The sequence below is a fragment of the Pristiophorus japonicus genome, chromosome 22 (genome assembly GCF_044704955.1).
Source record: "Pristiophorus japonicus isolate sPriJap1 chromosome 22, sPriJap1.hap1, whole genome shotgun sequence".
In the NCBI taxonomy this organism is placed as follows: Eukaryota; Metazoa; Chordata; class Chondrichthyes; family Pristiophoridae; genus Pristiophorus; species Pristiophorus japonicus.
In genome coordinates, this window is record NC_091998.1 from 35,921,559 (window position 1) to 35,938,288 (window position 16,730).

The following is a 16,730-nucleotide window of genomic DNA, read 5'->3' on the forward strand; positions in this document are numbered from 1 at the left end:
GTCTGTCACTCGGGCAGTGTTGTCACTCAGAGGATGGAATGCTTCCTATCAATAACAAGCAGAGAACGTCAGCTTGGCTACAAATCAGGACTTCCTTTTTTAAGCTTTTCAGTTGAAACTATTGCGAGGCAGGAGTTGCACTTTGGGAGTTCGGTGCAATGTAATGATGGGCATGGAGAATTCCTACTCTCTGCTCATTGAGCTGTGAAAGGGAATGGTGGAACAGTGGCGGTTTGGTACTGGAGTTTGTGAGTTCAAATCCCACCACGGAAAGTTTTAACATCGCGTTTACAGCACAGGAACAGGCCAGTCAACCAGATCTATGGTGCTGTATATGCTCCACATAAGCCTCCATCCACCCTAATCATCTCACCCTCGTGTGCTTCCCAATTCTATCCCTCTACAAATGAACACCAGTGCTTGATTTGCACCTTTATAAATGGCCTTATTAACATGCGTCGCTATTTTAGTGACTGTGTATCTGTACCTCGAGATCACTCAGATCCTTCTATTCCTTTCTCCCTCGTGTTTATCTAGCTTCCCCTTAAATGCGTCTATACTATTCGCCGCAACCACTCCCTGTGGCAGCGAGTTCCACATTCTCACCACTCTTTGGGAAAAGAAGTTTCTTCTGAATTCCCTGTTGGATTTATTAGTTCCGATCCTCCACAAATGGAAACATCTGCTCTATGTCTACTCTATCAAATCCTTTAAAGCCCTCTATCAAGTTACCCCTCAGTCTTCTCTTTTCTAGAGAAAAGGACACTAGCCTGTTCAGCCCTTCCTGATAAGTACATCCTCTCACTTCTGGTATCACCCTTATGGTTGGGAAAATGTTGGAATCCATTATTAAAGAAGCAGTAGCAGGACATTTGGAAAAGCATAATTCAGTCAAGCAGAGTCAGCATGGATTTATGAAGGGGAAGTCATGTTTGACAAATTTGCTGGAGTTCTTTGAGGATATAATGAACAGGGTGGATAAAGGGGAACCAATGGATGTGGTGTATTTGGACTTCCAGAAGGCATTTGACAAGGTGCCACATAAAAGGCTACTGCACAAGATAAAAGTTCACAGGGTTGGGGGTAATATATTAGCATGGATAGAGGATTGGCTAACTTACAGAAAACAGAGAGTCGGGATAAATGGTTCATTCTCTGGTTGGCAATCAGTAACTAGTGCCGCAGGTATCAGTGCTGGGATCCCAACTATTTACAATCTATATTAATGACTTGGATGATGGGACCGAGTGTAACGTAGCCAAGTTTGCTGACGATACAAAGATGGGAGGAAAAGCAATGTGTGAGGAGGACACAAAAAATCTGCAAAAGAACATAGACAGGCTAAGTGAGTGGGCAAAAATTTGGCAGATGGAGGATAATGTTGGAAAGTATGAGGCTATGCACTTTGGCAGAAAAAAATTGAAGAGTAAGTTATTATTTAAATGGAGAAAAATTGCAAAGTGCTGCAGTACAGCGGACCTGGGGGTCCTGGTGCATGAAACACAAAATGTTAGTATGCAGGGACAGCAAGTGATCAGGAAGGCCAATGGAATCTTAGCCTTTATTGCAAAGGGGATGGAGTATAAAAGCAGGGAAGTCTTGCTACAGTTATACAGGGTATTGGTGAGGCCACACCTAGAATACTGCATACAGTTTTGGTTTCCATATTTACGAAAGGATATACTTGCTTTGGAGGCAGTTCAGAGAAGATTCACTAGGTTGATTCCGGAGATAAGGGGATTGACTTATGAGGAAAGGTTGAGGAGGTTGGGCCTCTACTCATTGGAATTCAGAAGAATGAGAGGTGATCTTATCGAAATGTATAAGATTATGAGGGGGCTTGACAAGGTGGATGCAGAGAGGATATTTCCACAGATGGGGGAGACTAGAACTAGAGGGCATAATCTTAGAATATGGGGCTGCCCATTTAAAACTGAGATGAGGAGGAATTTTTTCTCTCAGGGGGTTGTAAATCTGTGGAATTCGCTGCCTCAGAGAACTGTGGAAGCTGGGACATTGAATATATTTAAGGCAGAGATAGATAGTTTCTTAAATGACAAGGGAATGAGGGATTATGGGGACCTGGCAGGGAAGTGGACCCGAGTCCATGATCGGATCAGCCATGATCTTATTAAATGGCAGAGCAGGCTTGAGGTGCCGTATGGCCTACTCCAACTCCTATTTCTTATGTTCACCCTTGTGAATCTTTTTTGTGCCACCTCCAGTGCCTCTATATCCTTTTTAGAACGTTGCACACACCAACAGATCCTGGGCTGCTGGTTAGGTGGGGCTATAAATAGAGCTGGAGTGTCGGGTCTGGGACATCGTGGGTCGCCCCGACCTGTGAGAGAACACCGCCGCAGGTCGGGGCTATAAATAGAGCTGGAGAGTCGGGCCCTGAACATCGTGGCGGAGGTGCGGTGAATGAGGGTACGGGTCCCAGAAGAGCTGAGGGCCCAGCGGCAGCACGGGCCGGCCCACACTGCGATATGTGTGCGCACTAGGTCCGTGCAGCAGAACAGGTCTCCAGTTGTCCTGGTTAACCCGTGCCACTGGACCAAGACCTAGCTCTGTCGAGCCCGTGTGGTGGCTGATGTGCAACGGTCACCACACGTTAAAAAAATCCACGTACAGGCATCTTCCACCCCCTCAATTGGAGTTCAGGACTGGAACATCGGGTCCTTCATTGAAACATCTGTGAACTCTTGTGAAAGCAAGTCATCCTCGTTCGAGGGACTGTCTATGATGATGAATCCACCAATAAAGCAACGGACCTGAAGCCCCAGCCCCAGAAAATTGAAACAGCTCAAACCAACAAGTGAGTTGCATAATGAACAGATCTAAATAAGACTGGGCTTTGAGGCTAAGATTGCAGCCCTGCTCTAGGGAGAAGTATTGGTGGTTACACCTCACTGGTGCGTGATGAATTAAGAACAATGTGCCATATACTGGCACAGCTTCAAGCTAGCTCAGCTAGTGTATTTATTGGCAACAGTAAGCCATGTCATCCGGGCCCACAGTGAGCGAGGGCCATGTGACCCGGGCCTAGTGAGGGCCATGTGACCTGGGCCCACAGTGAGTGCCATGTGACCTGGGCCCACAGTGAGTGAGGGCCATGTGACCCAGGCCCAGTGAGAGCCATGTGACCCGAGGTCATGTGACCTGGGCCCAGTGAGGGTCACGTGACCCAGGCCCACAGTGAGGGCCACGTGATCCGGGCCCACAGTGAGGGCCACGTGACCCGAGGCCATATGACCCAGGCCCAGTGAGGGCCACGTGACCCGGGCCCACAGTCAGGGCTATGTGACCTGGGCCCAGGGAGGGACATGTGATCTGGAGCCATGTGACCCGTGGCCATGTGACCCAGGGACACAGTGAGGGCTATGTGACCCGGGCCCAGGAAGGGCCATGTGACCCGGGCCCACAGTGAGGGCCATGTGTCCTGGGGCCCAGTGAGGGCCATGTGACCCGGGCCCACAGTGAGGACCATGTGACCTAGGCCCACAGTGAGGACCATGTGACCTGGGCCCAGTGAGAGCCATGTGCCCCGGGGCAGCCCAGGAGGGTTGGGCGCCCGACCCACTGCCTTCCCCTTCCACACCCAGTGCCCGGGCCGGGCGAGCCGCCGGCGGGGCAGGCAGTGCAGGAAAGGCCGCCGGAAGCGCCGGGCCCCCGCGGGCCGCACTCACCACCGGCAGCAGGATGGCGGGCTTGTGGCCGTGCCGCAGCTGCTCCTTCCCGTGGATCATCGGCGACTTGTGGAGGATCTCCCCTTCCGTCTCCAGGCTGTGAGACTCCATCCCGGAGCGGGGACGGGGCGGCGGCGGGAGCGCGGGCCTTGCCGCGGCCTATCGGTGACTCTCGGCCCCGCCTCGGGAACTCTCGGAAACTCTCGGCTCCGCCTCGGGAACTCTCGGAAACTCTCGGCTCCGCCTCGGGAACTCTCGGCCCCGCCTCGGGAACTCTCGGAAACTCTCGGCCCCGCCTCGGGAACGCTCGGTCCCGCTTGGGCTTTTCCGGCGACTCGGGGTTCCCGTGGTCTTAATCCTTAAAGGAGCCCCGACCATCCTTCTCATCAACAACAACAAGTTGCATTTAGATACCACCTTTAACGTAGTAAAACGACCCAAGGTGGTTCACAAGACTGGTATAAAATTAAATTTGACAGCGGGCTACACATGGAGATACTGGGGTAGATAATAATAACTTTAATAATAACTTTTATTTATACAGCGCCTTTAACGTACGTCCCAAGGTGGTTCACAGGTTTGCTACAAGACAGAACAGATACATTAGACACCGAGCCACAAAAGAAGAAATTACGACAGATGACCAAAAGCGTGTTTAAAGAGTTTTAAGGAGCGTCTTAAAGGAAGAAAGAGAGGTTTAGGGAGGGAGTTCCAGAGCTTAGGGCCCAGGCAACAGAAGGCACGGCCACCAATGGTTGAGCGATTATAATTGGGGATGTTCAAGAGGCCAGAATTTGAGGAGCGCAGACATCTCGGGGGGGGGGGGGGGGTTATGGGGCTGGAGGAGATTACAGAGATAGGGAGGGGCGAGGGCCATAGAGGGATTTGTAAACAAGAATGAGAATTTTGAAATCGAGGCGTTGCTTAACCGGGAGCCAATGTAGGTCAGCGAGCACAGGGGGTGATAAGTGTGTTAATACAGATTCTTTTCCCTCAATCTGGTTCAGCGAATTCACTGACTCGAACACCATAGCCGCTTATAACAAAGCAGACTTTATTCATTGTTTCACCGGCCGGGACTTATCAGAACAAAGGAACGCTCTCCCTTTAGAGTGCGCTCACTTCCCACGGACAAGTCCCATTACAATGTAGGGGCGCAACGGTTATACACTTTCGATACATGATACAATTGATTGACATTCAGTTCATCCTATCCTCTTATGATCCCTCCTTCCCTTTGTCCACTCATGAGCCAACATCTGGCCTTCCTTGCCCAATTAGGTATGGGCAAGTGGTTATGTGTAACAGCAACTGTTCAACTGTTTTTACACAAAGAGTCTTTCTCACCCTTGTTATTATTTCAAGTTTACTGGTGTGACTAGCAAGACCTTGAGCATGTCTGTTATTTGTGCCAATGTTGTAACATTTGCAGTCTGACATTCTTAATGCTATTCTTCCATGAATCCTTTGTTCACTTCACTGTCTCTATACATTTTCCCACATTCTCATTCCCCCCTTTTATCATTCCATGATAACCTTTAGGATTATTCCAGGAGTATCGCATTCAGCCGTTCGCACTCTCTTTCCTGATCCCCTTTGTCGAGTCGGTCTTTAGTTTGCTGGATCATAACCCGGGAGCCCATGGCCACAAGAGGGTTTGCTAACCTTGCCATCATGACTTTACAACAAAGGTTAAAGCAACCAACAATCAAGCAACAGGTAATTATTACTACGATGAGAATAATTGCCCCATGCATTAGATAGGATTCCCAGGATCCACCTAATAGCCAATCAAACCAGCTAGATCCTCCTGCTGGTGTGGATAACTTCTTTACCTCCCTTTTTATGTGATCAGCGAGATTGGTTATGTTTTCTGAACTATCGGGAATGTAAGTGCAACATTCAGATCCTATCAGGGCACACGTTCCCCCTTTCTCAGCTAACAGATAATCGAGGGCCATTCGGTTTTGTAATGCTACGGTCCGCATTGCTACCATTTCGGCCGTGATGTCCTCCAGAGCTTCAGCAGTATGGTTAGCTATCTGTTCCAATACCCTCTCTAGGTTCTGTACTTCATCCATGGTGCGTCCTATCCCGAATGGGAACATCATGACCCCAAAGAACCTTTCGGCGGGGGTGAGGGCTCGCCTGTGTCGGCTGGAGGCATGTGCTTCCGCCAGGGTACATGTTTGCCGCACAAATGGCACCACATATCCCAAATAACAGGACCCTGTCCATCGCCTAGGCAACCAGGGATATGCCCTATGCCCGCACACAAAATACATGCCGTTGTACGCTGCCTTCTTATATATTGTGTTGGGGTCCCAAGACTGGGCCCACAGACCTCCACCTGTTTTATTCGGAAGGTGAGAGAGGATAGTGACTCGTGCACCTGTTGTGATGTTGAGGCTGTGTGGGCAATCGCTGTACCCTTGCTACTGGTGTCATTTCGGGTTAAACATATGTTCCCGGTTGGCCTTCCGATCCCCGAGGTATTGGTCAGGACTAAGAATGGGGGTTCCTTTTTACGGTCATAGGGTGGTTGGTACCATCCCTGGAACGTTTGACTAACGGGGTACCCAGCACTCTCCCACTTGGTGACGTCCCCGTGGTTGTCCACACGGTAACGGTATGATGCTCCTCCTGCCCTCCGTGATCCCTCTCTTGACTCGCCTTTCATCTTTCATATTTGCATTGGCCCCCCTCCTCTCATGCTAGTCTGGCTCAGAAGCCACTTGACAGTCTCAGTTAGGGTCAGTGGAACGGGGCGCAAAGGAATTCCCCCTTTGGAATGTATAGGGATATGTGAGCACACCCAGCAACTAGAAAAGTTCCCATTTCGCGCCTAAACATAAGACATATACAAAAAGATGTTTACATGGAGATCTCGCTTCAATCTCGCTTCCCACGCGCCGCACTTGACGTACACCAACGCTACTATACAGACTGTGGCACACAGACACAGTTTCATCTTATCGCTGTAGGTTAACAATTACTCGAGAACAAAATGTTTCTTGTAGCGTCTCTATGGACAAGGATAAATAGTCCGAATATTTTGCTGATTCAAAGAGTTCGGTTTTCTCGCCTCTCTTCTCAGGTCACCGTCGGTGTAGCTGGTTGTCTATCACTACGGGCAGGGGTTCAAACTGTTCTCCTCGGGACCCACTCGGTTAGTCGGGACGCTCCTAGGAAGGACCTTGTTCAGCTCTGGAGAAGAGGAAGTCTGGAACAAAAACGGGTTAGAATAACCAGTAAAATAGGTTCGTTAGAGGGTGGTGAGCTTGCAGTGGTGCAGGTGAACCCAGGCACTTCTCCCCTCAACCCTAGCTGCAGTGGGGGTAGTAAGTAACACCTGAAAAGGCCCCTCCCATCGTGGCTCTAATCCCTTCCGAATCCATTTCTTAATCAGGACATACTTCCCTGGTGCCACGAGGGACGATTCGGGTAAAACTGGGAGGTCGAGGTGAGCATCTCGAACCTGGTTGTGGGCTATTCGCAGAGCCTGAGTCAGAGAAAGAACATAGGTGGTCATTTCCTCAGTCATGTGGTGGAATTGGACAGTGGAGGGGACATTCTGATTCCAGGGGGTACTAAGGGGCCTACCATAAATGACCTCAGCGGGGGTCAGTCTAGCCTTACCGGTGGGAGTAGTTCGGATCTGGAATAGGGCTATAGGAAGGAGTTTGAGCCAATTGAGTCCGGTTGATGCGACCAGTTTTGCAAGCTTGGTTTTAAGAGTTTGATTAGCACGTTCAACTAGACCCGCAGCTTGGGGTCGGTAGGCACAATGCAGCTGCTGGTTAATGCGCATCTGGGAACAGAATTCTTTGTTAACTTGGCCAATAAAGTGAGGGCCATTATCGGAACTCAGTCGAGCTGGGATACCATATCTAAGAACAATTTCCCTCATTAACACCTTAACAATAGTTTGAGCCTTATTGTCCAGGGTAGGGTAGGCTTCGATCCATTTGCTAAACACATCTACTATTACTAACACATATTTGTAACACTGAACTCTTTGCAACTCAATGTAGTCCAACTGCAAGGTCTCAAAGGGACCTTCTGGTAGGGGCGTCTTACCCCAATCACAGGGGACTCCCTTCCCTGGATTATGCTGTTGGCAAACAAGGCAGCGACTATTGATGTTCTGGGCCAGCACCTGGAGTTTAGGGTGCCACCAAGTGGCCAAAAGCGTGTCACTTGTTGTCCTTGCTCCACAATGAGTAGCAAAGTGCATACATTCAATAACCCATAGGGCCAACTCATCAGACATGCAAGTCTGTTCCGCGGGAGTGGTCCAGAGTTTAGAAACATTGTCATAAGTACATCCATAATCTTCCCACAACAGTTTATCTTTTTCAGGAGCATCCTCCTGTGCTTTAATGACATCTTGGATGGTTGGCATTGGTTTTTCCGAGGCTAACTTATCCTTTGCAGGATTTTTAGTCTGACTCATCTTTTATCCATGCATGTCGAGGTCACTCCGTGAAATCGGAGGTCAGGGTTAGGTTGGGTTTGTGGATTCCCCACCGTGGGGTACATTGGCTCTTTTGCCACAGGTGATGGTGCTATGGCTGTGCACTGTACTATCTGTATCTGGTCCCATTTAAAAAAAATCTCTTTCAGCTTATTTATCTTAGCCTTTTAACTCTTCAATTTGTTTTGTTTGAGTATCTATTTCTTTATTGTATCAGGCAAGTATTATTACATAAGCTAGTTCTATTTTATTCTGACTATCCCATCATTTCCTTTATCTGTCAGGTGAGTCTTTATTCTATTAAGAAATCCAAATGAATAATGTTCAGTATAAAACGGCTGTCAATGGAAAGGGTTAACTCCTTTACAGGTTTGTAAGAAGACCTGATGTCATTACGTGACTTCACGTAATCATCTGAAAAAAAAGTCTTTGTGCCTTCAAAACTTGCTTAGAAATTAGGAATCCGTTAAACAGCAGAAATCATTTGTAAAGCCGTCATAATAAAAGTCTTCTCATCAGGAAAGGCAGCATTTAGATTAAACTCCAATTTTTGAAACTTCTAATTCAAGTACTTGCCAAAGATTCAATTTCGTCATCAGCCTCGGTCAATGCAAAGCCAACCATTTGACTACGTAGTCTATTGATACCTTTCTCAGAGGTCCCAGTGGAACTCTTAGTACGTTTCTCGTGCGCGAACTCTTTCTTTAAGACGTCTACAGTTTTAACATGTCCTCCTTCTGTCAATGAGAATCCTAACTTAGTGGCGTTTCCCTGCCAACTTGACAGAAGTGATGCATCTTTTCAAACTGCAGTGGAACTTTCTCATAATTTAAAATCTCAGAACACTTTTTTTTCCTTTCAGCACCTATTTAGTACGTTACGTCGTTTTTTTTAAGATCTCCTTTCTTCAAATTAGGTTTTGTATTTTACACAGAGGGCTCGGGTCTCGGTAAATTTGTTAATTTAAAATCTCATACAATCGAAGACACTTTTTCAAATTCGTTCAATTTGTTTTCTTTCAAGGTTGCGTTTTTTTTCCCGTCTTTTCCATAACTAGAGGGGAGTCTAGCACGTAGACTGAGAGGGCTGCCTTTCGTTATCGCAATTGTTCCAGCCTCAAGGTCGTGTTACACTGTCTCTTCGAAACTGCTAAAGCTTGCTGTTTTTAACATCTCAAAAAGTCCCTTTTACACCCCTTCACAGATAGCTCGCCACTCGCCCAGGAGTTTGACCCGATCCCTGAAGGTATTTCTAGATTGTTTCCAAACCTTTTAGTTTTATATCTCCTATTTTCTTTAAGAGATCAGATTTAATATAATAATTAAATTTTTTTTTGAATCCACCTCAGTATTTTGCTGTGCCTTCTTTGAATATCTCAAAATCCCAATTCAAACTTTATAATTTCAATCTTTATTTAAAACTTTTTTTTGAGCTTAGAAGCTTTTTTAAAAGGCATTCTTTATCTCATTCCGAGACTAAATTTATGTCTTTCAACCCAATGTAATCAATCATTGCATGTTTTCTTTCGACAAGTAATTGAGCGTGTCAAATAAATTCTTTTTTTTCAACCACCGGGACCATGTATTTTTTTATCTTTTACTCAACAAACCTATCCTTTGTGCATTTCCTAGCTCCGTAACTTATCATCCGAATAACCTGCTTTCCTAATTTAAAATGTAATTCAATAAGGTTCACACTCTTAAACTTCCCACATACAGGACAACACTACGAAGGGTTAAAAAAACTTTCACTCTGTTTGAAAAAGTGGGTGGAGCTAAAACAAACCACAACTCCCCGGTTTCCCAAACAGGCTTTCATATCCACAGTCAAAATCACACAAGCGCTTCTCATTTAAAACAGACGTTCACAAAAGTCTCTCTTCTTTCCTATTAATTGTTTTGGCCGGCTCTATTTTTGGATCCATGATCTTTCAGGGAATTCGTAGTTTTATCTAAATTACCCATCCTCGCATCGCCCCGCGTAGGATCAGGCCCTAATTAGTCCTGATTGTCCCCGCGTCACCCGGCGGTGGTTTAAGTTATCTTATCCAAAGCCTAGGTGGACCAAGTGATATACAAGATCGACGCCGTACCTGGAATAAGTACAATTTTAAATTTACACAGTCCCGCGTCACCCCGCGGCTTAATTTTACGTAATTCCCTAACCTCCGCGTTGCCGTGCGGTTCGCGCGATTGTCTATCCCTCCGCGTTGCTGCGCGGTTTTCCTGTTCGCGTCGCCGCGCGATAAGCCTTACTTAATTTGTTCTAGGTTCCAGATTTACCTAACCTAAGCTTTACTTAATTTGTTCTAGGTTCCAGATTTCCCTATCCTTCCGCGTCGCTGCGCGGTTTGCGTCACCGCGCGATTTCCCTATCCTTCCCTATCCTAAGTTTAGAAGGTATTCGCCAGATTGTCCTGGATCTCGTTCAGACGCTACCTGAGAACCAGCGAGTGGCCAAACTTTCCTCAGACTTTTGGAACAGAACGAAACTGGAGTGGTATTTAAAGTATACTCACTCCAGTGGCCTCTTTCCTCCCGTCTCGTCCAAGGCTAGTCTGGCTCTTAATTCGCAAGTTTTTGGCAGCCGTCTGTTGAGATCCCACTTCTGACACCAAATGTTAATACAGATTCTTTTCCCTCAGTCTGGTTCAGCGAATTCACTGAGTCGAACACCGTAGCCGCTTATAACAAAGCAGACTTTATTAATTGTTTCACCGGCCGGGACTTATCAGAACAAAGGAACGCTCTCCCTTTAGAGTGCGCTCACTTCCCACGGACAAGTCCCGTTACAAAGTAGGGGTGCAACGGTTATACACTTTCGATACATGATACAATTGATTGACATTCAGTTCACCCTATCCTCTTATGATCCCTCCTTCCCTTTGTCCACTCATGAGCTGACATCTAGCCTTCCTTGCCCAATTAGGTATGGGCAAGTGGTTATGTGTAACAGCAACTGTTCAACTGTTTTTACACAAAGAGCCTTTCTCACCCTTGTTATTGTTTCAAATTTACTGGTGTGACTAGCAAGACCTTGAGCATGTCTGTTATTTGTGCCAATGTTGTAACATTTGCAGTCTGACATTCTTAATGCTATTCTTCCATGAATCCTTTGTTCACTTCACTGTCTCTATACATTTTCCCACATTCTCAAGTGATCCTGACTTGGTGCAAGTTAGGACACGGGCTGCTGAGTTTTGGATGATCTCAAGTTTACATAGTGTAGAATGTGGGAGGCCGGCCAGGAGTGAGTTGGGGCGAGGCCATGGAGGGATTTGAAAACAAAGATATGAATTTTATCTCTGCCCTATACCGTGACAGTAAGTTACACAGTGTACCGTTTCAATAGGTTATAGATAAGCAAGCATAGGATTACATCAGATATATGGCACAGAAACATAGAAACATAGAAAATAGGTGCAGGAGTAGGCCATTCGGCCCTTCGAGCCTGCACCGCCATTCAATAAGATCATGGGTGATCATTCCTTTAGTACCCCTTTCCTGCTTTCTCTCCATACCACTTGATCCCCTTAACCGTAAGGGCCATATCTAACTCCCTCTTGAATATATCCAATGAACTGGCATCAACAATTCTCTGCGGCAGGGAATTCCACAGGTTAACAACTCCCTGAGTGAAGAAGTTTCTCCTCATCTCAGTCCTAAATAGCTTACCCCTTATCCTAAGACTATGTCCCCTGGACTTCCCCAACATCGGGAACATTCTTCCCGCATCTAACCTGTCCCGTCCCGTCAGAATCTTATATGTTTCTTTGAGATCCCCTCTCATCCTTCTAAACCCCAGTGAATAAAGGCCCAATTGATCCAGTCTCTCCTCATATGACAGCCCAGCCATCACTGGAATCAGTCTGGTGAACCTTTGCTGCACTCCCTCAATAGCAAGAACGTCCTTCCTCAGACTAGGAGACCAAAACTGAACACAATATTCCAGGTGAGGCCTCACTAAGGCCCTGTACAACTGCATTAAGACCTCCCTGCTTCTATATTCAAATCCCCTAGCTATGAAGGCCAACATACCATTTGCCTTCTTTACCACCTACTGTACCTGCGTGCCCATTTTCAGTGACTGATGAACCATGACACCCAGGTCTCGTTGCACCTCCCCTTTTCCTAATCTGCCGCCATTCAGATAATATTCTGCCTTCGTGTTTTTGCCCCCAAAATGGATAACCTCACATTTATCCACATTATACTGCATCTGCCATGCATTTGCCCACTCACCTAACCTATTCCTTCATCTAAATCGTTAATGTATATTGTAAAGAGCTGGGGTCCCAGCACTGAGCCCTGTGGCACTCCACTAGTCACTGCCTGCCATTCTGAAAAGGACCCGTTTATTCCGACTCTCTGCTTCCTGTCTGCCAACCAGTTCTCTATCCACGTCAGTATATTACCCCCAATACCATGTGCTTTGATTTTGCACAACAATCTCTTGTGTGGGACCTTGTCAAAAGCCTTTTGAAAGTCCAAATACACATTCACTGGTTCTCCCTTGTCCACTCTGCCATTCGGCCCAACCAGGTCATGCGGCGTTTATGCTCCACTCGAGCCTCCTCCCGTCTTTCCTCATCTAAATCTATCAGCATAACCCACTATTCCCTTCTCCCCATATGCTTGTCCAGCCTCCCCTTAAATGCATCGATACTATTCGCTTCATTTGTGAAAGGAAAATCATGCTTGACAAATCTTCTAGAATTTTTTGAGAATGTTTCCAGTAGAGTGGACAAGGGAGAACCAGTTGATGTGGTATTTGGACTTTCAGAAGGCTTTCGACAAGGTCCCACACAAAAGATTAATGTGCAAAGTTAAAGCACATGGGATTGGGGGTAGTGTGCTGACATGGATTGAGAACTGGTTGTCAGACAGGAAGCAAAGAGTAGGAGTAAATGGGTACTTTTCAGAATGGCAGGCAGTGACTAGTGGGGTACCGCAAGGTTCTGTGCTGGGGCCCCAGCTGTTTACACTGTACATTAATGATTTAGACGAGGAGATTAAATGTAGTATCTCCAAATTTGCGGATGACACTAAGTTCGGTGGCAGTGTGAGCTGCGAGGAGGATGGTATGAGGCTGCAGAGCGACTTGGATAGGTTAGGTGAGTGGGCAAATGCATGGCAGATGAAGTATAATGTGGATAAATGTGAGGTTATCCACTTTGATGGTAAAAACAGAGAGACAGACTATTATCTGAATGGTGACAGATTAGGAAAAGGGGAGATGCAACGAGACCTGGGTGTCATGGTACATCAGTCATTGAAGGTTGGCATGCAGGTACAGCAGGCGGTTAAGAAAGCAAATGGCATGTTGGCCTTCATAGCGAGGGGATTTGAGTACAGGGGCAGGGAGGTGTTGCTACAGTTGTACAGGGCCTTGGTGAGGCCACACCTGGAGTATTGTGTACAGTTTTGGTCTCCTAACCTGAGGAAGGACATTCTTGCTATTGAGGGAGTGCAGCGAAGGTTCACCAGACTGATTCCTGGGATGGCGGGACTGACCTGTCAAGAAAGACTGGATCAACTGGGCTTGTATTCACTGGAGTTCATAAGAATGAGAGGGGACCTCATAGAAACGTTTAAAATTCTGACGGGTTTAGACAGGTTAGATGCAGGAAAAATGTTCCCAATGTTGGGGAAGTCCAGAACCAGGGGTCACAGTCTAAGGATAAGGGGTAAGCCATTTAGGACTGAGATGAGGAGGAACTTCTTCACCCAGAGAGTGGTGAACCTGTGGAATTCTCTACCACAGAAAGTTGTTGAGGCCAATTCACTAAATATATTCAAAAAGGAATTAGATGTAGTCCTTACTACTAGGGGGATCAAGGGGTATGGCGAGAAAGCAGGAATGGGGTACTGAAGTTGCACGTTCAGCCATGAACTCATTGAATGGCGGTGCAGGCTAGAAGGGCCGAATGGCCTACTCCTGCACCTATTTTCTATGTTTCTAACCACTCCCTGTGGCAGGTAGCGAGTTCCACATTCTCACCACCCTTTGGGGAAAGAAGTTTCTTCTGAATTCCCTGTTGGATTTCTAGAAGGAGGTAGTTCAGCCCGTCGTGCCTGTGCCGGCACTTTGGAAGAGCTTTCCAATTTAGTCCCACAACCCATCTTTTTCCCCATAACTCTGCAAACTAGTCCTCTTTAAGAACATGTTCAATTGCCTTTTGAAGTTCCTAAGGAATCTGATTCCATCGCTCTTTCAGGTCTTGCGTTCCAGTTCACAACAACCCTCTGTTTTAAAAAATTTCTCATTTCCCATTTAGTCATTTGCCAATTATTTTAAATCTATGACCAGAGGAAAGTTTCTCCCTACTTGCCCTATCATAATTTTGAATACTTCTCTGCTCTAAGGAGCACAATCCCATCTTCTCCAATCTCTCCGAATAACTGAAGTCCCTCATCCCTGGTATCATCCTGTACCACCTCCGAGGCCTTGACATCCTTTCCCTTCTGATTTTCCAAAATTCCCTCCATTCTAGAATGGTCCCAGCATTGGAAAATAGCACATGTAACCCCACTATTCAAGAAAGGAGGGAAAAACAGGGAACTATAGGCCAGTTAGTCTGACATCAGTCGTAGGGAAAATACTCGAATCCATTCTTCATCATAGGCAGTCCCTCGAAATCGAGGAAGACTTCCTTCCACTCTAAAAGCGAGTTCTCAGGTAACTGAACAGTCCAATGTGGAAATTACAGTCTCTGTCACAGGTGGGACAGACAGTGGTTGAAAGGGTGGGTGGAGAATCTGGTTTGCTGCGCGCTCCTTCCGCTGCCTGTGCTTGATTTCTGCATGCTCTGGGCGACGAGACTTGAGGTGCTCAGCGCCCTCCCGGATGCTCTTCCTCCACTTTGGGCGGTCTTGGGCCAGGGATTCCCAGGTGTCGGTGGGGATGTTGCATTTTATTAAGGAGGCTTTGAGGGTGACCTTGAAACGTTTCCTCTGTCCGCCTGGGGCTCGCTTGCCGTGTAGGAGTTCCGAATAGAGCGCTTGCTTTGGGAGTCTTGTGTTGGGCATGCGGACAATGTGGCCCGCCCAACGGAGCTGATCGAGTGTGGTCAGTGCTTCACTGCTGGGGATATTGGCCTGAGCGAGAACACTGACGTTGGTGCGTCTATCCTCCCAGTGGATTTGCAGGATCTTGCAGAGACAGCACTTGTGGTACTTCTCCAGCGCTTTGAGATGTCTGCTGTATATGGTCTGCCTCTCTGAGCCATATAGGAGGGCGGGTATCAGTACTACCCTGTAGACATTAAGCTTGGTACCAGATTTGAGGTCCTAGTCTTCAACCACTCTCTTCCTCAGGCGACCGAAGGCTGCATTGGCACACTGGAGGCGGTGTTGGACCTCGTCATCAATGTCTGCCTTTACTGATAATAGGCTCCCGAGGTATGGAAAATGGTCCACGTTGTCCAAGGCCACGCCGTGAATTTGATGACTGGGGGCCAGTGCTGTGTGGCAGGGTCAGGTTGGTAGAGGACTTTTGTCTTACGGATGTTTAGTGTAAGGCCCACATTTTCATATGCCTCGGTGAAGGTATTGACGATGGCGTGGAGTTCGGCCTCTGAATGTGCACAGACGCAAGCGTCATCTGCGTGCTGTAGTTCGATGACAAGAGGACGGGACGACCTTAGATCTAGCCTGGAGGCGGCAAAGGTTAACAGGTTCCCACTGGTTCTATAGTTTAGTTCCACTCCAGCGGGGAGCTTGTTGAGAGTGAGATGAAGCATTGCAGTAAGATCGAGAAGAGCGTTGGTGCGATGACGCAGCCCTGCTTGACCCTGGTCCAGATGTGTATTGGGTCTGTGGTGGTTCCGTTGGTCAGGATCACGGCTTGCATGTCAGCATGGAGCAGGCGGAGGATGGTGACAAACTTTGGGGGGCAGCCGAAATGGAGGAGGACGCTCCATAGTCCCTCACGGTTGAAAGTGTCAAAGGCCCTTGTGAGGTCAAAGAAAGACATATACAACGGTTGGTGCTGTTCCCTGCATTTCTCTTGCAGTCACGCTGTAAAGATCGTGTCCGTTGTATCACTTAGTGGATGGAATCTGCATTGTGACTCTTGGAGGAGCTCTTCAGCCACAGGGAGAAGACGATTGAAGAGGATTCTTGCAATGACTGGAATCCATTATTAAGGAAGTGATAACATGGCACTTAGATAATCATATGATTAGGCGGAGTCAACATGGTTTTATGAATGGGAAAATATATTTAACAAATTTATTAAGTGTTTTTTGAGGATGTAACTAGCAGGATAAATAAAGGAGAACCAGTGGATGTAGTAAAATTGGATTTCCAAAAAGCATTCGATAACGTGCCACATAAAAGGTTGATATGCAAAATAAGGGCTCATGGGGTTGGAGGTAATATATTAAAATGGATAGAGGGTTGGTTAACGGACAGAAAACAGAAAGTAGGGATAAATGGGTCATTTTCCAGTTGGCAAGCTGTAACTAGTGGGGTGCCGCAAGGATCTGTGCTTCAGCCTCAGCTATTTACAATCTATGACTTAGATGAAGGGATCAAGTGTACTGTATCCAAGTTTGCTGACAA

General features: G+C 47.0%; 1 protein-coding gene across 2 annotated transcripts in view; it reads right to left on the reverse strand.

Annotated features, from left to right (window-relative positions):
* Positions 1-3,889, reverse strand: part of tbrg1 (transforming growth factor beta regulator 1) — a 120,472-nt gene extending 116,583 nt beyond the window's left edge. For both annotated transcript variants that reach the window (XM_070865925.1, XM_070865924.1), the window contains exon 1: positions 3,690-3,889. In XM_070865925.1, the coding sequence (XP_070722026.1) occupies positions 3,690-3,800 (111 nt within the window). In that variant the 5' untranslated portion in view covers positions 3,801-3,889. The remainder of the gene's footprint in view (positions 1-3,689) is intronic.
* Positions 3,890-16,730: the final 12,841 nt, after the last annotated feature.